At 46.6% G+C, this 26,063-nt stretch overlaps 1 protein-coding gene across 1 annotated transcript in view; it reads left to right on the forward strand.

Annotated features, from left to right (window-relative positions):
* The window catches only part of GALM (galactose mutarotase), a 168,743-nt gene that overhangs the window by 99,026 nt on the left and 43,654 nt on the right, over window positions 1-26,063 (forward strand). The window contains exon 4 of the mRNA XM_069235097.1: window positions 13,315-13,396. Coding sequence (XP_069091198.1) covers window positions 13,315-13,396 — 82 coding nt within the window. The remainder of the gene's footprint in view (window positions 1-13,314; window positions 13,397-26,063) is intronic.

Raw genomic sequence — 26,063 nt, forward strand, 5'->3', positions numbered from 1 at the left:
CCACTCTCAAGATGTGTCTGGACCCTTCCTTGGATGTTAGGAGTATGGTAGCCCACCCTAGAGGTGGGATACACACCCATGGGAAAACTAGTACACTGATATCCCCTCTCTGTTCCCACCACCAGCCTGTCTACCTAAACAAAGGAGACCCTTCCAGAGTGCGATTGCCATTTACCCATCAAAGGCAGCTTTGCTCATGAAGCTCGCCTTTTGGGCCATCACCCGTAGTGGTTTCCTGCAAGGGGGAGGTAACACCTCCATTGTTTCTGAGCCTGAGAGTCGTACACACTACTGCCCAGGATGGTAGAAGGCTGTCTGGTGGCCAGCAACTGTGCAAAGCCACTGGACAAACTAGACAACATAGTGGCAACTTTCTAAAAGATGACTGTTCTGAAAAGTGACATTAAATTTGACTTGGGTATCAAGTTGAGTTTAATGTCACAATGTGATACCTTAAAGTACCTATTTTGGTAATCCTATTAGGAAGTTAGCCGGGCTGAGAGGTCAGCCGGTAACTGTTTTAGCCAAAAGGGCTACTAACAGTTCCACAGCAAAAACAATAATTTGGACGTTTTGAAGTCAGGCCATATTAATAGTATATATACTACTTAATAATATACATCTCCCAGGCTCCATAGGCCTTCCTTAGGGGAGACTTACACATATTGTTAAGGGAAGCGGCGGCTTCGCCATTGGTTTATGGCAAATTCGAACTAGCAGTTTAAAAACTTCTAGGCTGCAGTGGCAGGCGGAGAGCCATTTTGTACATTGTCACAGACAGGATGACACAACCAGTGCTGCATCCCTTGTGGGGACATTCTGACTTACATGGCCTGGGTACACGTGGTAACATATGCTAGGGACATATAAGTAAGTCAGCTTATGCCAACTGGGGTAGCCAATTAAGAATTTAGTTCAATTCTACATGCATTTTGTAAGGGGTTAGTAGACCTCAGGGCACTCTCAGATTTGAAAAACCAGCATCATTCCTAAACGTTTTGGAGGTGATCATGCAAAAAGGGGTATTTTCTTACACATCTAATGTAAGATTTTACAGTGCTTCCTATGGTAGATGTGCCTGCCTCCCAAAGGACGGTGAGGGTTTAACTGAGCTGTGACTGGTCTGGAAGTAGGCTTTGATATCAATGGCTAAGGGTTCCATAAGGTGCCAGGCATTAAGGTGCCAAATAGGTTTGAAATGGCAGCTGGTGAGCCAAATTGGAGGGAAACTGGGGAGTGGTTAATGGCGGCTGTTCGTACCTGAAGGGCATCAGTCACTGGGAGCAGAACGATGTTGATGCAGGATTGGGATTTGTGTGCTGCGGATGTATGTTTATAACCTGTAACTCTAGGGTGCCAAATCCTCCAGATGCCCATAGCCCCCGTGAATATATCCACCCCCGGAATATGGGAGGCTCGCTGTCGGTAGGATCCTGTGGGAGGGTGGGGGGTGGTCAGGGGAGCACCCAAGGCATCCTTATCAGGGTCAGGGCATTGAAGTCCCCTTCATTTGTGGTTTTGCCAAAGGGGAGAGATAGGATGGTAGGTTCTGTCACCTTGAGGGTGGAGGAGGCCATCTACAGAGGGACATAAATTCTGAGGAAGTTACATTGCTTCCCTTCTAGCTGTCTCTCTATGCCCACTAAATAGTCCTGGGCATCGGTGGTGCCCAGGGTCACCTTCAGTTAAAGGACCTGTGGAGGATTATGGCTACCACCATGATGTTTCTAGTGTATCCTAGTGGTAGACACTGTTGTAGCCATACCTGCATTGGAATAGACAGGTGGAGCCCAGGAGGTGGGTTTCCTGGAGTATAAGGATCGATAATTGGTTGTATTTGCTGTGTGTCAGCACTGCGACCCGTTTGATGCAGTGAAGGGGACTATTGACATTCCAAGAAATTAGATAGAAGGACATTCTAACCAAGGTGCTATAGTGAGGAGACTTAAAGGACCCCTGAGTGGACCCTATCTGATCAGGCTAAGAGGCCAGGGAGGTCAGTGCCAAACTCCAGAGGCCGTGTGAGGTGTGTTTTGAAAGTCATTGTGTCTAAGGCTGGCTAATAGAAGAAAAAAAGAGCAGCAGGAAATCGGAGGTAACTTCTCAAACAAATATCCCCTCAATCTCTCCCCACTCTTCAACCTTCAGAAGTATCGCCCCAAATATTCTTCTCAAACTAGCCCCTAAGTGTATTAAAGCAAAAAAGTCAGGCATAAGAAATGGACCTCCTCATCTCAAAGGACCAGCCACGTTTAGCCACGTGGGAGAAAAGGGGGCAGCCAGCCGCGGTGAGGCCCCTCTTGCCCCCATAGAAGATGTCTTTGCCAGCCTGCTAGTCCTCCTAGTATGTAAATTGGATAATAGTTTGTACAGCTGTGAATCCCCTGCTGGGGTGCCTGAGGCGCGTGGAGGGGAGCCTCCTCTTCCCAGTTAAGGGTTCAGTCTATGTTCTGCAGCCGGTCTGTCCAGGATTAAGAAGCAGATTAAGGGTGACGGCCTCACCCTCCCAAATTCTTTTTTGTGGTACCGCTTATCTTCTTGAGTTATTGAGGGGAGGGGGAGTACATGCAGCCAGGTGTTCTTTGCAGATGCGGAGAAGCTGCGCAAGGGGATGTCTACTCAGGTCCAGAGCAGGCAGCCACAGCGCGGAAGGTCGCACAAGGCTGGAGGTAGAAAGGAGAGGACGTCAGCCCCACCAGGCCACCATTGGTGGTAGCACAGGCAGCTGTGGCCCAGTGTTTATGTCAGCTGTGTGAAAGTGGGCACCCACCTCATTCACTGTCAGCCTTGCAAGAAGGGTAAAAATAACCCCTAGACCAGGCTCGTCCCTCATGGGGGCCCCTACTAGCTGGCTCCGTTACCGCAAGCCCCACCGTAGCGCACTCTGCGACCTAGTCTGCCTGCTACCCCACCATTGTGGAGTGGGGGGTTGAAGAGCCCTCCCGCACACCTGCCTTTCCAGCTCACTGAGGCAGTACGAGCATCTAGGGTCACATTGCAACAACACTGCTTCTCCAGTGCATCACCAGGCCACACAGAAGGGGGAGTAGACAAGAGTGCCTACCGGTCAATTGCTCCCAGCAGTGGCAACTCGCTCACAAACGTCCCCGGAATGGGAGGCGGTCAGGCAGACCTCTACTCGCAGCCCTCCAACCACCATTGTGTATAGAATGGTGGAGATGTCTGGTTCCAATTCCTTGCGTGGAATGTGGAACCTTGAGGGGCGGTGTGAAAACGGCAGTTATTGCAAGGGCGAGATTGGTGGTGGAATAAAAATAAAATACTCCTACCCGGCGTCGTCTTCCTTTCAGTGGCGAAGAGCGGGTGAAGCAATCCAAGTGGCGAGCGTCGGGAGATGCGATTGCGGATGTCCCCAAACTGAGTATCCAGTGGGTGCAGCAAGCCTAAAGAGGCTCAATGCATTAGCGACGGAGACGGAGGAGATGAGAAGCAGGCCTCACGCGGCTCCGGAGTGCTGTGGGAATGATGAGCACAGCGTGCATGACAAGGACCGTTCAGGGAGTGGTATGAATGGTGGAGAGTGGAAGCCTGAGTGCACATATCTAGTGGCCATATTGAATGGAGAACTAATAAAAAGATATAGAGGAAGGACTACGGATCGGTTAGAAGTGGCGTACCGCCAATGTCTGGTGGCCATATTGGCAGGTTGTGAGACCTTTGAACAAAGTGCCCAACCAACCAACCATAGAAATACATACAAGGATATATTTGGCATTTGTTGGGTTTAAGAATACTGTAACATATGAAGGTCTGGATAGAGCGTAATTATAACATTTTGGAAAGCACAGTATTTGGAAGGTGAATCCGCAATAGTCATGATGGAGAGGACACTGGCACCTGCACCATTTTTACATATGTCAGGAACACCTCTGGTTAATTGGCAAATGTGGAAAGAGACATTTGAGGCATACCTGGAGGCCATGGGTGGGGACACATTTACTTTGAAAAAAGGACTTTTAATATATAATTTAGGTACAGAACGCAGGAATATATTAAAAACATTGCCATGGAAGCAGTAAGTATCTTGACAGTAGGGGATGATGGAATTGAATCAACATCCACGGTAGATGAATATGCGTCGATAATTAGCACATTGGACAAGAGATTCAACCTTAGGAAAAATATAGTTCTTGAAAGTCATAAATTCCTTCAGTTCACCCAGATTCTGGGAGAGTCAGTAGATGATTTTGTTGCAGCTCTACGGACACTTGCAACTATAGAGAGTTTAGAGATGAGATAATATGCGATCAACTTATTGACAGGACAAACAACAAAAATATACAAGAAAAACTATTACCCACAGAAGACCCAGATGTAGAAACTGCTTTGAAGTTAGCAAGGAGCATAGAACATTCACAAACTTGCATGAGGGAAATGAATGAAAACGTCAAGTCTATAGAGGTTAGACAAATAAAAGAGAAACAAGTTGGAAAAACAACCGTGAGGGGTGATAAAACAAATGGATATGGCGAACAAGATGTTTTAGTGTCCAGGAACAAAAACAAGAAATGCGAAGTGACATGCTGCTGGTGTGGAAGCAGATCTCATGTTTGGACTTTGAAAGCCTGTGTAGCCGTGAATCAGTTATGTTTCAAGTGCGGGAAAAGAGGTCATGGGTCACGTGTATGCAAGGCGAGCACTGGCACAAAGAATTTGGTGCAGACAGTTAGAATGATTGGAAAGAGTTACGAGTCGGATGAAGATGAGAATGTTATCCTCATGCTCTCATCTGAGAGTCAGGAAGACAATGGGACCGTGGCGATATCTTCCATGGTGGCCACGCAGAAGAGAAGACCGTCATCTTGCATGGTGTCTGTGAACAATAGGAATGTGAGGTTTCTAGCGGACTCGGGCTCCCCCTTCACATTAATTATGGTGACAGATTATGAGGACATTGACAATATGGTAGTGCATGAATCCCGCATAAAACATTTGGCATACGCTGGAAAGCTTGTAGAAGTGACTGAAAAAAATTAAAAGCAAATTTGAAATTTGATGGGAAATGTGCAGTAGGAACTGTGTATGTTGTGCATGCATGGGTGCAAATTATTGCTTTGGGATGAACAAGGGGAGTTAGGAATCGTCCTTGACCCGAATAACCCTGATATAGTTTTGTCAAAAAGTAGTGGTATTTACCAGATGGGTACAGGGGTGATTAAGGATTGGATCAGTGATTACCCAGAAGTATTTGCAGAGGATTTGGGAAAGCTCTGAGGATTCCAGCATTGCATAATATTGAAACAAGGTGCCAAGGCTATGTCTCACAAGGATTGCAAAGTACATTTGGCATTACGTGCTGAGTTAAAGCAGGAATTAGAAAAATTGTGTTCATTGGGTATAATTGAGCCTATTGAGGGGTTAGAATGGTTGGCAAATCCTTAAGCCTCTGTGTGGATTTGAGAGACTTGAACCCCAATATTTGGGTTGATCGTCAACCACTACCAAACATCAATGAAATGTTGGCAACTTTGAAGAGGGCAAAGTTTTTCACCTCACTTGACATATCCTCTGCATACCATCAGGTAGAGTTCAGTAGGGATTCTAGACAGTACACATCATTTGTGACTCCTGAAGGTGCATATAGATATATCCGCATGCCGTTTGTTCTGGCATCAGCGTCCGCAGTATTTCAGTGTTTTGATGAACAGGTTGTTCGATAACAAAAAAGGAGTTATGTATTTTCAAGAGGATATCTTGATATTTGGGGAAACTGTTGAAGTGCACGATGAAAGAGTAATGTGTGTGTTGGAAGTGATTAAGTCAAGTAGGATGGCTTTAAGGAGGGACAAGTGCAAGTTTATGCAGGAAGGCGTAGATTATTTGGGACACCACGTATCAGAAAGGGCTGTAGAACCCAAGATTAAAGTTTTTGATGCAATTCGTCTTGCAACTACAGTCTTTTCTTGGCCTATTAGAGTACTATATGAAGTGTATGCACAATTTCCCAGACATGACAACATGCTTACATAATCTACTAAAGAAAAATGTCAGGTTTACATGGGACAGGGAGAGTGACAAAAGTTTTGAGTTAATCAAAAAGAGTATCGCTGATGTGCATCCCTTCAAGGCTTTTGGTATTAATGACACATGTATTATTGCAACTGATGCAAGTAACGTTGGTCTCAGGCTGTGCTTATGTAAATGAGGAGCCATGCAAAGGAGGAAACTATTGCTTTTGCATCAAGAAGCTTGAGGGGGCAGAATCTACATATTCAACAATTGAAAAACAAGCGTTAGCCATGTGGTGGCGTGTATAACATTTTAGAATTTTCCTGTGGGGAAAGGAATTTATTTTAAGAATAGACCATAAGCCATTGGTAGATCTTTTTACTACAACGGGTGGGGGCAGGGCCACTCCCCGCATTCCAAAGTGGCAATTTAGACTACAGGAATACAACTACACACTTGAGCATATGCCAGGTGTGAAGAATCGGGTGGCTCATTGTCTGTCCAGATTACCTTTGTCAGGATGTGAAGATGAATCGGGAACTTTGGACGAATTAGAAATTGTGTGTGCGGTGAGTTATGTTGGTGAAATCCCTAAGGGGGCGTTGACAGAGCAGGAGTGGGTAAATGCATATTTGAATGATGAAGTGTTAAGAACTTCATCACGAGCAGATGGCACAGCACGAAAAACACTGCAGAAGCTTCAATTCCTTGCAAAAGGGTTGAAGAGGAGTTATCCATTGTTGGAAATATTATGCACAGAGATAGGCTGTTGATAGTCCCTGACAGTTCGCAGAAGAAAGTGTTACAGAGTTGGCACACAAGGGTCATCTTGGGATTCGTGCCATGAAGCATAGAGTGAGGGAGGATTTCTGGTGGTAAGGAGTGGATAAAGCAATAGAACACTATGGGGGTCATTCTGACTTTGGCGGGCGGCAGAGGCCGCTCGCCAAAGTAACCCCGTCGAAAGACCGCACGCGGTCAAAAGACCGCGGGGGTCATTTTGACTTTCCCGCTGGGCCGGCGGGCGACCGCCGGCCCAGCGGGAAAGACCCTGCAACAATGAAGCCGGCTCCGAATGGAGCCGGCGAAGTTGCAGGGGTGCGACGGGTGCAGTTGCACCCGTCGCGATTTTCACTGTCTGCAAAGCAGACAGTGAAAATCTTAATGGGGCCCTGTTAGGGGGCCCCTGCACTGCCCATGCCAGTGGCATGGGCAGTGCAGGGGCCCCCAGGGGCCCGACGACACCCGTTCCCGCCATCCTGGTTCTGGCGGTGTAAACCACCAGAAACAGGCTGGCGGGAAGGGGGTCGGAATCCCCATGGCGGCGCTGCAAGCAGCGCCGCCATGGAGGATTCTCCAGGCCAGGGGAAATCCGGCGGGAAACCGCTGGATCCCCTTTTCTGACCGCGGTAGAATGGCCCTGGAAGCACCGCCAGCCTGTTGGCGGTGCTTCCGTGTCCCTCCACCCTGGCGGTCCATGACTGCCAGGGTTGGAATGAGGGCCTATGTGTGCGACTCTTGCATGTGTGTGTTGGGTGACAAATCTCAGGTGACGTATCCTTCTCCGGTGAACCCGATTGAGGTTAAAAATGTGCCATGGTCTAAGCTGGTATTTGACATCTCAGGATCGTTTGGGGTAATTGGAAGTACTCCAAAGTGTGCCCTGTTAATGGTGGACTACATGACCAAATGGCCTGAAGTGAAATTTGTGGATCACATGAACACTAATTCACTCATTAAGGGGGTCATTCTGACTTTGTCGGGCGGCGGAGGCCGCCCGCCAAAGTAACCCCGTCGAAAGACCGCACCGCGGTCAAAAGACCGCGGGGGTCATTTCGACTTTACCGCTGGGCCGGCGGGCGACCGCCAAAAGGGCGCCCGCCAGCCCAGCGGGAAAGACCCTGCAACAATGAAGCCGGCACCGAATGGAGCCGGCGGAGTTGCAGGGGTGCGACGGGTGCAGTTGCACCCGTCGCGATTTTCACTGTCTGCAAAGCAGACAGTGAAAATCTTAATGGGGCCCTGTTAGGGGGCCCCTGCCCTGCCCATGCCAGTGGCATGGGCAGTGCAGGGGCCCCCAGGGGCCCCACGACACCCGTTCCCGGAAACAGGCTGGCGGGAAGGGGGTCGGAATCCCCATGGCGAAGGATTCTCCGGGCCAGGGGAAATCCTGCGGGAAACCGCCGGATCCCCTTTTCTGACCGTGGCTTTACCGCTGCGGTCAGAATGGCCCTGGAAGCACCGCCAGCCTGTTGCCGGTGCTTCCGTGTCCCTCCACCCTGGCGGTCCATGACCGCCAGGGTTGGAATGAGGGCCTAAGTTTTTTAAAGAAGTGTTCTTGTGGGAAGGTTTCCCAGAAGAGATCGTAACAGATAACTGTACCCAGCTAGTTTCAAGATTTCTTGGCTGGCTTGGGAATAAAGCACATTCTAATATCCCTTTATCATCCTCGTAGCAGCGGGTTGGTGGAGAGGTTGAACCGCGTCGTAGAAGACAATTTGCGGCTGGCACTTGTCAGTGGGCTACAGTGGAAAGAAGCTGTTGAAGACTTACTGTGAGGGATTAGGACAAAACCCATATTAGCACCGGGATATCCCCATTCACATTACTAAGATGTAGAGTAGGTTGTCAAAGTTAAATAAGGAATGGATGGCTCAGAAGAATGTTGATATGGATAAGTTGGAAAGTGTGGTGGATGTGAGATCTGTGGTACAGGAAAAATACAGAACAATGGTGAAACAACACGAGGGTTTGCTTGTTCAGGAAAGAGATTGGGTGAGAATTAAGAAACTGGGGTTTGTGCAAAAGGGGTTGTCTAGGGTTTCTTCTCCTGCAAAATTGAGGAAGTTTCTAGATCATGTAGTTCTGTTAGAAAACGGGAAGAAATTGAACAAATCTTTTGTTACTGTTGGGCCGGAATCTAAAAAGGACTGTGTTGGCAGAGAGATGGGTGTAGAAACAGGGGAAGGTTACATGGATGGTTGTATGGACAGGAGAGTGTCAGGAAGGGTGAAATCATGTCCTATGAGATTCAAAGATTGCAGTCTGTATTAAATGGTATGAGTCAATCACCTGTTTACCTGTGCATATATGTTGGCTTATGTTTTTTTGGAGTTCACAGATTTCATTTTATTTTGTGAAGAAAGGGGGTGTGATGGGTTGTCGTGTATAGAATGGTGGGGCTGTCTGGTTCCAATTCCCTGCGTGAAATGTGGAACTTTGAGGGGCGGTGTGAAAACGGCAGTTATTGCTGGGGCAAGAGTGGAGGTGGAATGAAGATAAAAGACTCCTAGCTGGCGTTGTCTTCTTTTCACCACCGTATCTGCAGGCACCCCCTCCTCTGACACGGCCGAAATCTCCCTTTCTTGGGACCTCTGAGCAATGGCGCAGGGCCATTTCAGTAGGTGGCCACCATCTTGCCCTGGCTGCTGCTGCAGCTCAATCCATCTCCACCATCAAGCCCAGCATTCTCATTGGTCTTCTCACCCCAGCACCCTTCTCAGGTGCTGTGGGGAAACATAAGTGGCAGGATTTGTGGTTAGGCAGCCAGATTGGTGCAGATGGCAGAGGAGGTGCGGGTAGCATTTCTAAAACACACCTGACATCTTGGAGATGTCCTGGCCACCACCAACCCCAGTAGATTTTAAGAGAACTTTTCGACTCCAGGTGCACACTTATGAAACCTTTTAGATGAGTTGGTTCATGTATGCCAATTATAGGAAGTTGGCTCTGTATGCACTATTTCAAAGTAAGGAGTAGTATGCACAGAGTCCAAGGGTTCCCCTTAGAGGTAAGATAGTGGCAAAAAGAGATAATACTAATGCTCTATTTTGTGGTAGTGTGGTCGAGCAGTAGGCTTATCAAAGGAGTAGTGTTAAGCATTTGTTGTACATACACAAGCAATAAATGAGGAACACACACTCAAAGACAATTCCAGGCCAATAGGTTTTTGTATAGAAAAATATATTTTCTTAGTTTATTTTAAGAACCACAGGTTCAAATTTTACATGTAATACTTCAAATGAAAGGTATTGCAGGTAGGTACTTTAGGAACTTTGAATAATCAAAATAGCATACACAGTTTTCATGTAAATCACATATAGCTATTTTAAAACTAGACACAGTGCAATTTTCACAGTTCCCAGGGGGAGTAAGGGTTTGTTAGTTTTTGCATATAAGTAAACCACCTACGGGGTTCAAGTTTGGGTCCAAGGTAGCCCACCGTTCGGGGTTCAGAGCAACCCCAAAGTTACCACACCAGCAGCTCAGGGCCGGTCAGGTGCAGAGGTCAAAGTGGTGCCCAAAACGCATAGGCTTCAATGGAGAAGGGGGTGCCCCGGTTCCCGTCTGCCAGCAGGTAAGTACCCTCGTCTTCGGAGGGCAGACCAGGGGGGTTTTGTAGGGCACCGGGGGGACACAGGTCAGCACAGAAAGTACACCCTCAGCAGCACGGGGGCGCCCGGGTGCAGTGTGCAAACATGCGTCGGGTTTTCAATAGGTTTCAATGGGAGACCAAGGGGTCTCTTCAGCGATGCAGGCAGGCAAGGGGGGGGCTCCTTGGGGTTGCCACCACCTGGGCAAGGGAGAGGGCCTCCTAGGGGACATTCCTGCACTGGAGTTCGGATCCTTCAGGTCCTGGGGGCTGCAGGTGCAGAGTCTTTACCAGGCGTCGGGATCTGAGGAACCGGCAGTCGCGGTCAGGGGGAGCCTCAGGAGTCCCTCTGCAGGCGTCGCTGTGGGGGCAACTCTGGCTACTCACGGTCTCGCAGTCGCCGGGGAGTCCTCCCTGAAGTGTTTGTTCTCCACAAGTCGAGCTGGGGGCATCGGGTGCAGAGTAGCAAGTCTCACGCTTCCGGCGGGAAACGCAAGTTGTTTTAAAGTTGCTCCTTTGTAACAAAGTTGCAGTCTTGGGTGAACAGAGCCGCTGTCCTCGGGAGTTCTTGGTCCTTCTAGAGCAGGGCAGTCCTCTTAGGATTCAGAGGTCGCTAGTCCCTGGGGAAAGCGTCGCTGGAGCAGTGTCTTTAGAAGTGGGGAGACAGGCCGGTAGAGCTGGGCCCAAAGCAGTTGGTGTCTCTGTCTTCTCTGCAGGGTTTTTCAGCTTAGCAGTCCTCTTCTTCTTAGGTTGCAGGAATCTGAGTTCCTAGGTTCTGGGGAGCCCTTAAATACTAAATTTAAGGGCGTGTTTAGGTCTGGGGGGTTAGTAGCCAATGGCTACTAGCCCTGAGGATGGGTACACCCTCTTTGTGCCTCCTCCCAAGGGGAGGGGGGCACATTCCTATCCCTATTGGGGGAATCCTCCATCTGCAAGATGGAGGATTTCTAAAAGTCAGAGTCGCCTTAGGGGCTGTCCTGACTGGCCAGTGACTCCTCCTTGTTTTTCTCATTATCTCCTCCGGCCTTGCCGCCAAAAGTGGGGCCGTGGCCGGAGGGGGCGGGCAACTCCACTAGCTGGAGTGCCCTGTGGTGCTGTAACAAAGGGGGTGAGCCTTTGAGGCTCACCGCCAGGTGTTAGAGTTCCTGCAGGGGGAGGTGTGAAGCACCTCCACCCAGTACAGGCTTTGTTACTAGCCACAGGGTGACAAAGGCACTCTCCCCATGTGGCCAGCAACATGTCTCTAGTGTGGCAGGCTGCTAAAACCAGTCAGCCTACACGGATAGTCGGTTAAGGTTTCAGGGGGCACCTCTAAGGTGCCCTCTGGGGTGGATGTTACAATAAAATGTACACTGGCATCAGTGTGCATTTATTGTGCTGAGAAGTTTGATACCAAACTTCACAGTTTTCAGTGTAGCCATTATGGTGCTGTGGAGTTCGTGCATGACAGACTCCCAGACCATATACTCTTATGGCTACCCTGCACTTACAATGTCTAAGGTTTTGCTTAGACACTGTAGGGGCACAGTGCTCGTGCACTGGTGCTCTCACCTATGGTATAGTGCACCCTGCCTTAGGGCTGTAAGGCCTGCTAGAGGGGTGACTTATCTATACTGCATAGGCAGTGTGAGGTTGGCATGGCACCCTGAGGGGAGTGCCATGTCGACTTACTCGTTTTGTCCTCACTAGCACACACAAGCTGGCAAGCAGTGTGTCTGTGCTGAGTGAGGGGTCCCCACGGTGGCATAAGATATGCTGCAGCCCTTAGATACCTTCCCTGGCATCGGGGCCCTTGATACCAAGGGTACCCGTTACAAGGGACTTACCTGGATGCCAGGGTGTGCCAATTGTGAAAACAAAAGTACAGGTTAGGGAAAGAACACTGGTGCTGGGGACTGGTTAGCAGGCCTCAGCACACTTTCAAATCAAAACTTAGCATCAGCAAAGGCAAAAAGTCAGGGGGTAACCATGCAACGAGGCATTTTCTTACACCAATCCTACAGAGATATGGCTTTGTGGGTTACTACGACCTTGCAAGTAACCACTCCCTATACCTCCCCCCTGAACCCCCTATTATCACCTGTACTCCTAAACATACACATATTTCACAATACTTACAAATTTTCCACAGTTCTAATTCTGTCTGCTGACATGAAAGACAGATCTGTTTCTTTGAATCAAGATCAGACATTTACGCCACGAATGGTTCCTTTTGAACAAAAAAATGGGTGTGGGTCGTTTGTTCTTTTACCAGCACTATAGCTTCTCTAATTGAATTGTATTGTATTTCGTTGTATTGTAATTGTATAAGGAATGTCAGGTTAGCCAGATGACAAATTCTATTTTTTTATTTTTTATTCAAGGGAAGACATTTTACACTTAAACACGTTTGCTTGTTAGCACTATCCTGTCTTGTTTCTCAAGTTTGTAATGTGATTTCGCTGCCCTTCATTTTGCAGGAAACATATATTTCATTTGTATGATGGCCATCTTAGAAAGGAATGTGTCTATGTGATCCAAGTACCCAGTAACTAGAATTTTTTTCGCTTTCTAAGAATATCATTTTTATAGAAGAAAACTGTGTTTAATACTTTATTTAACAAAAGAGTAAACAATACCTCTCCATCTTACGCAGTGAATGAATAGGGAATATTAGGGGACATTTGGAAAATAATAATTGTAGGTCGTAAGAATCAGGTATTGCATATAGATTAGTTCTATGTACATGCTTAGTTCAACTGCTAATGAAAATGTGACTTCAAGGAAAAATTTACAGAAAGATAAAGTGATGATACGTTTACTAATTTCCCCCTTAAAACGATACTGTAAATTAGAGGGTATTGCTACATCTTGTTTTGAAAACAAAGTGTTTGCAGCCTGATGTTTTTTTTAAACACACTGCTGATGTCCATTTGTGGAAGATCTTGTAAATAGCCTCTGTCCCCATTAATATGAATTAATGCCTTTTGTAGGGTGCAGGCAGTGTCTACGATCATGAAGTTTCGATTGCAGCTGAGTCATACTTACCAGTGGATGACACCATGATTCCGACAGGTGGGTAACCGTATTTGTTGCATTATTTGCTTGTCATGCATTGAAAGCATTGCAGGGGGATGGCAGCTATTCAACTTGGGTGTGGGCAGAAGCATTCTGGGGCAAGTGTGCAAACGGGGTGTGGACACAGCCCGATCCTGGGAGAAAAGGGGTCGGAGCAGCTGCTAGAGGTCTTTGTGTTCGTTTGTTTTCTTTCTGTGCAGTGTAGAGATTATCTCTTGTTGGCCATCCCTTTCACCTGAGGCCACCTTTGGTATTGACCCACAGGCATATGTTTCCTGGCATAATGATAGTAATCACTTGCATAATGGTTATCCTTCTATCCATACTGGGAAAATCCCTGGCCTAATTTACACCTCTTCAACCATAAAGATATCGACTCTAGCATAATGATGACCACTTCTGACATAACGCTGTCTATTATTGTCATATTATTGTGAACATCTTTGATATTATAAAGCCCAGTGCTAGCATAATTCTGCACATCTTTGGACCAACTATTGGCCATCCACTGTCATAATGGTGGCCATTCTTGGCATCTTGTGGGCATTGTTTTTGTAATCCAACCACCACTAACATCTTGGGGGGGATCTGTGGCATATTGATGGCCATTCTAGACATATTGTGTGTGTCTTTGGCATTGTGGTATGCTACCCTCGCACAATGGTGGTTTTGGAGTTACACTTGCCATCTGGAGCTGTTTTGGGCATCCTCAAGTATCCTCAGCATATGATGGTATTGCATGGGCTAGTGAGGCACAATATGTCAGTGTGTCGGAGTTGTACATGTAAGTACTGATGAAAATGACAAGTCAATGTTTGGGAACCAAACATGTATTTACTAACAATGAAAATTTGTATTTGGAGGCGAAAGTGTTTTTCCTTTTCAGAAAATGACATTTTTGAGAGGCTCCTTTGGCAAAAAATAAAAGCATTATTTTAAACCAAATGGTATGTATTTTAAGAAACTGATAATCTAGAGTGAGGAGATAAGATGACCGCATTTACAAAACATATTTCTAGAGGATTATTACATTGCTGACGGTAACTCTTCTAATGCAAAAGAGTGATCACTATTGGTAATCCTGTATTTGGTGGCCATTAATGTCATGTTGTCTGATGTGTTTGGAAAAGGTCGGAGAGCTCTTGGCTAGTGGGAAGCTGGGAGCAGCAGAGAGTGCTGTGGAAATCTGCAGGTCTGAGCAGTCAGGAGGGGGAGATGTGGGAAGCAGAAGGGCTCAGCAGGATGTAGAGGAGAATGCACAACACCAGCGGAAGAATAGAGAAATGCAGGATAGCCAGGCTCAAAGGTGAGTTCTATATATTAAGGCTGATTTTCAGATCATTTCCTTTTATCCCAGGTTTCCTCTGATGGTTAGCAGAGCGCAGACATGAGGAAGACGAGAGATGGGAGTGTTTCACATGTCTAAGGGAGGTCGTTTTACTCCATTTGCGTAGAATCACAATGTAGATTTTACCATTGTGATTAAACTTTTTTTCTTGAATGGATCTTTGTTTGCTTTTCAGTTACTTTACCACCATGTCCTCAGTCCTCTACACCATATGGAGTAGTAAACAACTATAAACCACGTTACCATCTTTCAAACCAATATGTTATGTCTGATATGTAGTCTAATTCTACATGTGATATTCAAGCAGTATCTAAGGGCCATATGTATGAACACATTTTCCCATTGACACAGAATGGGAAAAACCATTTGCTACATCTGGCCCTAAATGTCAACGAACCCAGCAAGAAGAAAAATAAAATCCCTCAGTGTGTCCCCTTATAATTTAATATACAAATCTTCCAATATGCTATTGCTAGCCACTTAACACATACCAGCCATGACGGAAATAAGGAAGCACCCGAGGCCTTCAACATTATGAAAGCGAGGATTATATCTATTCTGCAATTCTTGATGGCCACTTGTCTGTGTTGCCATCTAGTGTGATCAAGATGGTATCCCAGTTGTTTGAGAACATTCTCCTGCTGTTCTGTGTGTGCGCAAGGATGTGAGGGTGGCCACCTCAGCATTCGTTCATTTGGCCATATCAGGCATCCATTTCTGGAAGCCTTGAGCACCTCTAACAGATCTGTAATTTCATCGATTAGGCACCGGAAATTGCCAGAAGGAACACAAATTAATGTGCCAGAAAGTTAAAGTGGTCTGGCCCTGCAAAACTAACTCAGAAGGCACTGAAGCTGCTGTAGTGAGACATTTACCCTGCCTCCTCCTCCAACACCCCTCCTATCCCTTGCCTGAATGTGGCAACACTCCCACATCATGTGATAAAAGGTGTGACTGTCTGTATAAATCTGGGGCATGAATCACTAGCTCTCTCATACATCTTATTATGCAGTGTGGGGACAGATAAGTCCGGTGTACATAGTATAACTGTGTGTACTTGAACTAAGCATTTCTAGTGACTTGATGGGCATATTCCAAAATACCACCCCAAACATCTCTAATAACTCAGTCCTCAACGATGTCTCTGCAATTGTGATTAAAGTTATGGAATAAAAGTATAGAATTATCTTTATACAGCCCATTTAGATTCTTTCAGGCAGTTCTGCAATCTGAAGATGAGAGAACTGGTGGCCCATTGGGCTGACTGGTTGGTGCCTACATCCATGGTTAAGCAACCGCTGTGAAAGTAGAGCAGCCAATTGAGACCTAAGGGGGCCTTAGTGCGGCGGCCCTATCTACTCCTCTGCTGACAAGGGCTGTATTAGATGCCCCCTCCCTCTCGTTTTATTCCCAGTGGAAATATGGCAGTATACAAGTTGGAATGCCTTTTGTGGTCTAGATCAAAAGTGCTGGAAGGAAACCACTTTTTATGTCGAGCCTACCAGACAGTTCAAGCTACCGAGTTGCAAAAGAAATATTTTGAGTTTACAGTGAACTTGCAGTCTGCCCATTGCATACCACTGGATGACTTTATTTTCAATAAGACTTGTTTGCTTCCTATTTAATTATTTGCCTTCATCATCTAGTATTTGGTCCTGTTCTACAACATAGTCTATTTACAATCTTTCAGATCGGCTGACTTGTAGCCTTCCACTGCTCACATTGAAGGGATTACTTTTTTCTTTTTATTCAGCACTCAGTGAAAGTACGTCTTCTACTCTCTCCCTTCTGTACTGCTTTAGCTCTCAAATTCCCCCTGCCCAGGCTATATTGCTCCCCACCCCTCCCAGTTTACCTGTAGAAGCATAGCAACAGGGATGATTATAGCTGGGTATGGCTGAAGAGCGGACTTTAATATTGTTTTGCATTATCTCCTACATTTTTATCTATTTCATTAACACACTGGCTTTGGCACACATGATGCTGGGGTAAGGGCCTTCTGCTGCATTTCGATGGCATATGAGGCAGAAGGTGTACTTAGTTTGACACTTTTCAAAAGCAGTTAATCTGCGCAGAGCTACTGATGAGGAGCAAATGGTTGAATCCATTGGAAAGTAAATTAGGACTTGCGAGCATTCCCCTTTAAGTTGTGACACTTCCTTATTATTATTATTATATTCTTTTCAGCGTTTACTGGGCAAAAGTATTTGAAAAATATACCATGTCATTTATAAAGATTGAAGTCAATGTGCAGTTTTGAGATACCATAAGAAGTTTGCTTTTCGTCCAGAATTTTGAAATATTTTTTCTTTTACATTTTTTTAAAGATTACTCTACAGACAAAATTTGGTAAAGCCAACAGCTCAGCAATCATATAGGTGAGGCCTGTTGGCTTTGCCAATGGTTGTTTATGTTGCAGAAGCATAACGGTTACGGTCAGCGTACACCTGCTCCACAGAGGGTTTCTGATTCACAAGTCATCCCACCGAAGAGGCACTTTAATCGTAAATTTAGGCATCATAAGAACGAAAGCAGTTCTTCTCGCGCTATGACTAATCAGCATGGCCTAAATATAAGGGGATCTGATTACGAAATATATATATCCCCTGTAAATTAGTGTAACTAAAACTGCATGTCTTTAGTTTGTTTACTTGCGCACGTTTTGCTTGAAGTTCTTTATCACCGATAGGTGGTGTGCTAGGTGGCAGACTGTGTTTAAATTAAACCGCTAGGAAAATAAGAACGCTGATAGTAAAGAGATTTTAACATTTGATCCAATGCGAATGTTTGTGAATACCGCTTTTAAACGGTTTATGGAAATTTGCGTGCTTTTATCTCGAAGGCAAGTCATTGTGAACCATTCCGACATGTTTTTTGGGTTAAATATTTTTATCCAGCTTTTAGTCTGGAAATGCTAATAATACAGTTTTGTTTCGAGAACTTTACCTGGTCAGTTTATCCGTTCTTCAGAAATAGAAAACGCGAAAAAAACGATAAATCGCAGACTATCCTCTCTCCAGTGTACCTGAACTCATGTCAACGGTATACTCGTTGGATTACAAATCTTTTTTGTTGACACTTAATGTCCTTGCTCCATCTGCTGTATAAAAATAGTAGTGCACGGTTATGGCATCTTATTTTCGGTCTGCTACGAGCACTTTAATGAATAGCCTAAAAAAAAATATAAGAAGAATCTGTAGTGTTTTAAGCCGGATTTAAGACAGTATGTGAGATCAAACTGCCTTTTCTTTCTTTTTCCTTCTATCTTCGACCTTCCGTCATTTTTTCATCCTGCACTTGTGCTGAACTCCCTTAGTCCTCCCCTCCTGAAAGCAGCAGCGCAGTGAGGTGCAGTGGTAGGGATGTTGCTTCCTTTAACTGAAGCGTTATCTTGGTGAATCAGTGAGATCCTTATGTACAGCTAGGGGTGGGTGATACCGACGGCCCCTTTTCTCTGAGCCCCCACCGTTGTTGAGATGTCCCTTGCCTCCGCTTCTGTCAGTCCCCACATTCGCTAACCTTCTTCTGCCTGAAACCGCCATCGCAACCCTTCCCCTTATAAGCCTTACCAGATTCAAGAGACACAGAGAGCTTGAAATTCTAAAAGTAACTTGTAAGTACCAAAATCCACAATCTGGCCTAAAACCAAAAGATAACCACCAACCACAATTACAGTGAAGACGTATCAGTTTTCCCTGAAAACAAGATAAAACAAGCATTTGCAATGCAACGGGTCTTGCGTTTGCTCGTGTTAGAGCTGATAGCGTTGTAAACTCCTAACCCGACTTTTCACTGGTAATGAAACCTATCCGCAAAAGTGCATTTATGTATGTAACCTGAAAAAGTGCAATTAACTGTGTAACAGGGCCGATATTATGTAAAGCGCTCGACTTCTGCCAAGAGAGATCGCGCTGGGAAAATAGAGAAAAAGTAGTCCACGAGCCGGACAGAAAACAGCGAGCCTCGCATGTTTTCTGTACTTGGTAGATGCGCTCGAGGAGGGCTATCCATCAGAATAGGCATGACCTGCATGCTTATCCACCGGAAAAGGCATGACATGTGCATGCCTTCCACTAATGAAATCAAGCACATTCTAACAGGCAAGCCCACAAGCCAATGCCAGACACTGACGTGATGTGGACAGGGCTCCAAGCCCTTTTTAATTACTAAAGCGTCTTAGTGAAACTCATGCGCAAGCGCATGCGACGCAGGCTCGACCCTAAAAGCTAGTTGGGTGTCCGGCAAGGCAGTGTCAGGCACCAAAAACAAATAGTTGGCTCATCAGTTATGAAGGGCACAACTGTTAACTGGGGGCTAACCCTTTTTCTACCATTCTTTTCCTGTCGAGCCCCGCCCTGAGTGATTGTGAAAGACATATTGTGATCCTAGCAAGAACATACAGGTCCCCAGAGCCAGCCTATTGCTTACCATTGGTTGGCTTAGTTCCATTTTCATTTGCCTGCCTCTTGTTCGTGTCTCAGCTTGTCAATCTTGTGTTTTTCCTATGGATTGTAGCCTTTTTTACCATCTTTTTCGAGTTACTCACTTTTATGCTTCCACTGTTTGCTTTTCAATTATACTTTTTTTTTGGTTAAGCACTCCACAAGAGTGCATGTGTTTTCCAGTGGTCTCCTTTCGATACTTCTCTTTCCCTGCATGCTTCTACACGGCACCTCGATGTTGTGCTTAGTCAGATGTCCCCCCCTATTGCTTTCTTCATTGCATGCTTCTCCCCGCCCGCTCCACTTGCCTGCTGTTTCTTCTCCCCAGGTTGCTCTCCTCGCTGCTTCTGTCCCCTCTGGCCTCCCTTTTACTTCCCCAATCCACACCCTCCTTCTCTGTCACCCGTTGCTTTCCCTCTCCACCACCCCATGTGACTTCCCCCCCACTCGCACCCTCAATATTGTTCTCCACCTACACTTAATACAACTTCTGTGCATCTTTTTCTTTTTATTTGTTGATGTAACTGGATCAGAAAATAAATAGACAAAAATAAGCAGTTGCGTTATTTTGAAGGTGCGCACATGTATCATGTGCACAACTACAAATTGACATAGCCAGTTCTATCATAGGTGTTTTTCCCCTTATTTACACATGCTGCACAGCATCAGGGATGCTGTACAATATGGCTGAAACCATTAACAAAACCAATAATTCTCAAAGGTGAGACATTTTGGCTTTACCAGTGCTTGTTGTACAAAGCAATCAGATGTAAAGTTCTTACCCGTTTTTTTGCTGCAAACCTTTCATTATAAAGTGTGTCATTCCTATATATGTTTTACAGATCTAAGGCAACAAACTAAAGGAAAGTTCTAATGTCACTAGTTTTCCTTGCTGGTATCTGGTATCCCATAATTCTGCTGAATTTGAACCACACAGGCTACTGGCAAATCAGAAGCTGTTGTTGGGCTGTTGTTTCTTGGACCAGTGTGGTTGCGAAGAATGTTTATGCAGCCTGTTAGCATTGTGTGGGTGTGCTGCAGTTCCATTATCAGGTCTTCAGTCAGGTGCCTCACCTGTCAAGCAGAGGCAGCCATCATATTCATCTGGGATATTCTAAAACTCTGAGTTGACAGAAACGGAGTAGCTGCCTTAATACTTTTGGATTTATCAGCTACATTTGACACTCCCCACCTCCACATGCGACTGCAAAAACTTCACAATATCAGCATGTGTGAAAATGCTTTAAAACTGATTGCTTCTCATTTCACAGACATTTGAAGCGTGGTCTACCTAACTCCTTTCACATCACTTCCTCACACACAACACTGTATCGTTCCTCGGCTGCCCATAATATCCCCTCTAATATTCATAATCTGTCCCTTGCCAAATCTGATTAAATCATACAACCTTACCTCGTATAACTGCGCAGATGACACCCAAAACATTTTCAAAGTAGATAGCCCCAAATACCTCTACAGTTCAAAACTTGGTGACCGCCTTCATGGCATAAACTTCCTGGTGCCTTTTTTATAGTTGCTCTTCTCTACACCACACACGGACCGTGCACCTTACCCTTCTTGTTCAAGTAGCTGTAAGCTCTGTTCCCGATAAGTACCCCTCAAAGGGCAACCATCCTCTGGGACAAGACCCCCTCCCCTGTTGCTCATGCGCACAAGGCGTAAGTTGCCGCACAAGATACTCAAACATGCACATACCTATTAAGACGGTATAGAGGTTGTTAAGTAGGCGAAATGCAGACAGTGCCTACGTTAGCGCACACCACAAGAAGTAAATAAAAACAGGTATTAAGATAACACAGCTCAGTGGTGGTTATTTATTGGCCAGGGACTCTGAAGGAAGATTTTAAGCAATAGTAGTTTCTTCCAACTTTAGTTTTTGTTCGTCCTGTTACGTCTGCCTGTTGGCCTTTCTATACATTCTCTTGACGTTTCCCACACTGATCAGCCCATTGTAGCCTCTGGGCTCTGTTTAACATCTCTCATATCTCCAGTCGCGTGAGGCTCCCCCATCTGAGACTCCTTTGAAGTACATTAAGCCAGTGAAACTTCCCAAGAGTCGCCAGCGTGTGTTTTGGCAGTTTTACTTCGAGCGAACTCGGCCCGAGTGCACCACATTACGGGCCATATGTACGAACAGATTTTCCCATTGACACAGAATGGGAAAAACCCTTTGCTACATCTGGCCCATGTTACAAAAGGTCAGATTCATTTTTTGAAGGCACCGGGAGATTAAGTGTTTTGCCCAGGATCACAGTTTGGTGAGCTGACGCCGGGACTTGCACCTGGTTCCCCAGTTCCAAAGTTGGCAGCTTGGCCGTTAGGCCACATCTCCTCCCTCTTTCCCGAAAACAACCTAACTGCACTGTGATGCCACCAGCAATGCTGGATTGATCATAAAAAGTAAAAAAAAAATGACAAGGGGTTAAATCCATGCAGTAAACTAACACCAAGGTTTGCAGCATGTCTAAATGGGCCTTAAAACAGGCCCTGTGCAAGGCAGTGAGCGAGACCTTGTATTTTGCTGTTCGGTAAGAGCCAGGAATACGTTTCTTCTGTCCTGGTCCAGACCCATCTTTGTTTACATTGACAGCTGCCTCTTGGCGTGGTGCCTACTATGGTTTGTCACTCTGCAGTGCCAGCTACATCCTCTCAAACGTCTGGTAGACAGCTCGCCTTGGGCATGTTTGTAAAGGCAAGTCATGCACTTTTAATTTCTTGTGAGCGGCGTGTCTGCAGGCCGAGACTGACTTTGTACGCAGAACACCCGCTTTCTAATCCCGTTTCCTCAATGTAACCAAAATCGGGTGATTGTGAACGTAAATCGTTGTAAATAAATCTGTCTCTGTGACCCTGGAAGCATATGAATCGGGATGCCAAATATGTAAGTGAGCTGTAGCATCTCCCAACTTCATTGAAACATATTGGACTGAAGGAATAACCCTGCAGGTCTTCTTGCACAAAAGGCGAGTGCACACTTCAGCGCCATAATTATTTCTATAAATAGAGATATAGCTCTCTGGACAATTTTATACGAGTCGATACGCAACTGTGTCCTACTCAAGCCTGATCACTCCACTTTCGCAAGGACAGCATTCGTTAAATAGTTTTTAAGAGCTCAGCAGTGCCCAGTTATTAAATTGAATCTCCCTCCCCTCTCCACCCAACGACTCTCTGGTGCTCTCTGCTCCCCACTGCCCCAAGGGGCTGTCCTGCCTGCTTTCATTCTCCCAGATTATATTAATAGAAAAAAAAACAAAGGCTCCAGGGGCGTTATAGTTAGTTTCTTAATTTACTCTCACAAAACCAGACAAATTCAGCAGTTAGAATTATTTCAAGTAACTATAACAGGTGGCCAAGATAACTATAACTCGTGCCCTCGCCATTCACAGTTTTTTCTTCAATAATTTGACTTTTGTTTCGTTCATATTTTTATTGATGTTATAAAAGTTGTCATGAGTGATGTAATATTTGCATTTATTAGCAATGCATGGCGAGGGCGTGAGTTATAGTTACTTTGGTCTGCGAGTTATAGGTACTTGAAATAACTCTAACTATAACTGCTGAATTTCTCTGGTTTTGTGCGAGGAAATTCAGAACCTAACTATAACGTCGCTGTAACCTTTATTTTTTTTTAAGTGAATTTCTAAGGTTTTTTTTTTACATTCTATTTCCTAACTATAATGTCCCTGTAACCTTTGTTTTTTTTCCAGTGGATTTCGATTTTTTTTAATGTAAAGTAATTGTCATTACTATACATTAACCCAACCACAGGCCTTGGGCCTGGTACTTTTATATTTGTAAGTGCTTCCTGTTGAAGTGTAATTTTTGTGAAATGAGCATCATGGCCAGAACGGAAGCTCATCACTCATTTATCTACAAGTGTCCACAGTTTTTCACAAAATCTCTATCCAACTGGGGCACTTTCTACTGGTTAGTTAGTAAGTGCTACCTTGTTGAATTGCCATTTAGGGGAGGGGCCCACTACAGTTCAGTTGGGGGGGCACACTGCCCCCCTCCCTCGGCCAATCTAGGCCCCGGGGCCCAGCCACAAATTTTTTTTTTTTTGCTTGGGGCTATGTGGTCCTCCTCCACTAGCTGATCTCGGCCCTGAGGACTCCATCCCCGGGGGTTCGGCCGTGTCACCTGAGTGACCTCCAGGGCCATTGCGGACCACAGGGGGAGCCTCAAGGCCCCCATGGTCCTAGCCGGCTGGCCGCCGCCTGCAGGAGCCAGCATTGCTATGTCTGTGGGAGCGTTTGTTTCCTCTGTTTCGGGCAGGTAAACAGAGGAAACCTCAGCTCCCAGCAAGAGAGAGCTGTTTGCTCAGACTTCGTATCAGCGGCCCAAGGCCCCCACAGTCCCAGCCGGCTGTCCACTCCTGCGGGAGCCAGCATTGCTGTGTCTGTGAGAGCAATTGTTTCCTCTCTTTCAGGCAGGGAAACAAAGGAAATCTCTGCTCCCAGCAAGAGAGAGCTGTTTGCTCAGACTTCGGATCAGCGCCGCAAGGCCCCCACGGTCCCAGCCAGCTATCCGCCACCTGCGGGATCCAGCATTGCTGTATCTGTGAGAGAAATTATTTCCTCTGTTTCGGGCAGGGAATCGGAGGAAACCTCCACTCCCAGCAAGCAGGAGCTTCCGCCAAGTCAGAACAAACAGCTATGTCCCGAGGGTGGACACCCGGGACATAGCAGGAGCTGGCACTGGGGGTTGGCGGTCCTCAGGGCCATATGTGGCTCCAGGAGGTGGGCCACGGTGCCCCGCCATCCAATGTTTGAATTTGCCACAGGGAGATGATGGTCCCCGGGGGTGCCATGTGGCCCGCCTTACTTTTAATTAATTGCTCCTGACAGGTGGTGGTCCCCAGGGCTGGGGACGACATCATCATCACCTCCTACGCCGACGACACCCAACTTATACTCTCCCTCACCAAGGACCCCGCCAGCGCCAAGACCAACCTACAAGAGGGTATGAAGGACGTCGCAGATTGGATGAGGCTCAGCCGCCTAAAGCTGAACTCTGAAAAAACGGAAGTCCTCATCCTCGGCAACACCCCGTCCGCCTGGGACGTCTCCTGGTGGTCCACGGCCCTCGGCACCGCACCGACCCCCACAGACCACGCCCGCAACCTCGGCTTCATCTTGGACCCTCTTCTCACCATGACCAAGTAAGTCAACGCCGTGTCCTCCGCCTGCTTCCTCACCCTCCGCATGCTCCGCAAGATCTTCCGCTGGATCCCCGCCGACACCAGAAAAACCGCGACCCACGCCCTCGTCACGAGCCGCCTGGACTACGGCAACACCCTCTACGCCGGGACCACAGCCAAACTCCAAAATCGCCTGCAACGCATTCAAAACGCCTCGGCCCGCCTCATCCTCGACGTACCCCGCAGCAGCCACATCTCTGCACACCTGAGACACCTGCATTGGCTCCCAGTCAGCAAAAGGATCACCTTCCGACTTCTCACCCACGCACACAAAGCCCTCCACGACAAGGGACCAGAATACCTCAACAGACGCCTCAACTTCTACGTCCCCACCCGCCTCCTCCGCTCCTCTGGCCTCGCACTCGCTGCTGTCCCTCGCATCCGCCGCTCCACGGCGGGTGGGAGATCTTTCTCCTTACTGGCGGCCAAGACCTGCAACTCCCTCCCCACCAGCCTCAGGACCACCCAGGACCACTCCGCTTTCCGGAGACTCCTAAAGACGTGGCTGTTCGAGCAGCGATAACCCCCCCTTTTCCCCTAGTGCCTTGAGACCCGCACGGGTGAGTAGCGCGCTTTATAAATGTTAATGATTTGATTTGATTTGACCACAAAAGACCCTCTTAGTCATTTTCTTTCTGCCCTGGGGATGTGGTGGTCCCCGGGGACTGCAGGGGGGCTGCACCCCCCCTTACTTGAAATGAATTGCTCTGAGGAGGTGGTGGTCCCGGGGCTGCGTGGGGGGCTCAACCCCAGCATATTATTGAATCAAAGCCCCTGGAGGTGGCCGTCTCCAGGGCATAAATACGTCCAGGAGGGGATCCCAGTGCACCCCCTTCCTTTATATTTTACGTGGCCCGGGCACTGGCCCACCCAGGGGCATTATTAAAACAAGCGCAGGAGACCACGCTTGTTTTTCTTTCTTTTTTTAAAAATTTTAATTTAAAAAAAAAACTTTTGACACTAATCTGCAATGTCATGAATTTGCACCAATTTCTTTTTTAAAGTGCTTTTTTGCCCTGGCGGGCTCCCTCTGGGAACCCAGCGGCAGAGCTAAGGGGTCAGGGTGTCCCTACCCTGGCCCCATTTCTTTTTTTCCACTTATTTTAGGGGCACAGCTGAAGCCAAGTCCCAAGATGGCTGGTAACACTTCCTGGGTGAAGTGTTGGCAGCCAATCAGGGCTCTGCAGATCTCTGCACAAGCTCTTATTTTTTGTAAAGTCGTTGGGGAGGATCCGCAGCCCTAGATATACAAATTTGGATTTCCTTGAATTTCACGTCAACTTCTGAACGGATTTACACATAATCTGAGGACCAAAAGCTACCTTTCTGCCATATTTGGTATAATTCCGTCCAGCGGTTCGGGCTGTACTTGTGTTCAAAACTCCTATGGGAATTAATATGGGAAACACACGTTTTTTTACCCTCCCCAGCCCCCTTTTTTCTCAGCCCCCGCTTGAGAGGTAACCCTATGGCTTTCCATGCCCAACAAGAGTAACCGGCACACTTTTTTTGGGAAAATTTCATGAAGATTTGTCAAGCGGTGCCAAAGATATAGGAAAGTTAAAAAAATATATGCTTTTTCTATGGTCCCTAACTATATCTACCTTATGGTGACCGCCAGTAGGTTATATATATATATATATATATATA

The sequence above is a fragment of the Pleurodeles waltl genome, chromosome 5 (assembly GCF_031143425.1).
Source record: "Pleurodeles waltl isolate 20211129_DDA chromosome 5, aPleWal1.hap1.20221129, whole genome shotgun sequence".
In the NCBI taxonomy this organism is placed as follows: Eukaryota; Metazoa; Chordata; class Amphibia; order Caudata; family Salamandridae; genus Pleurodeles; species Pleurodeles waltl.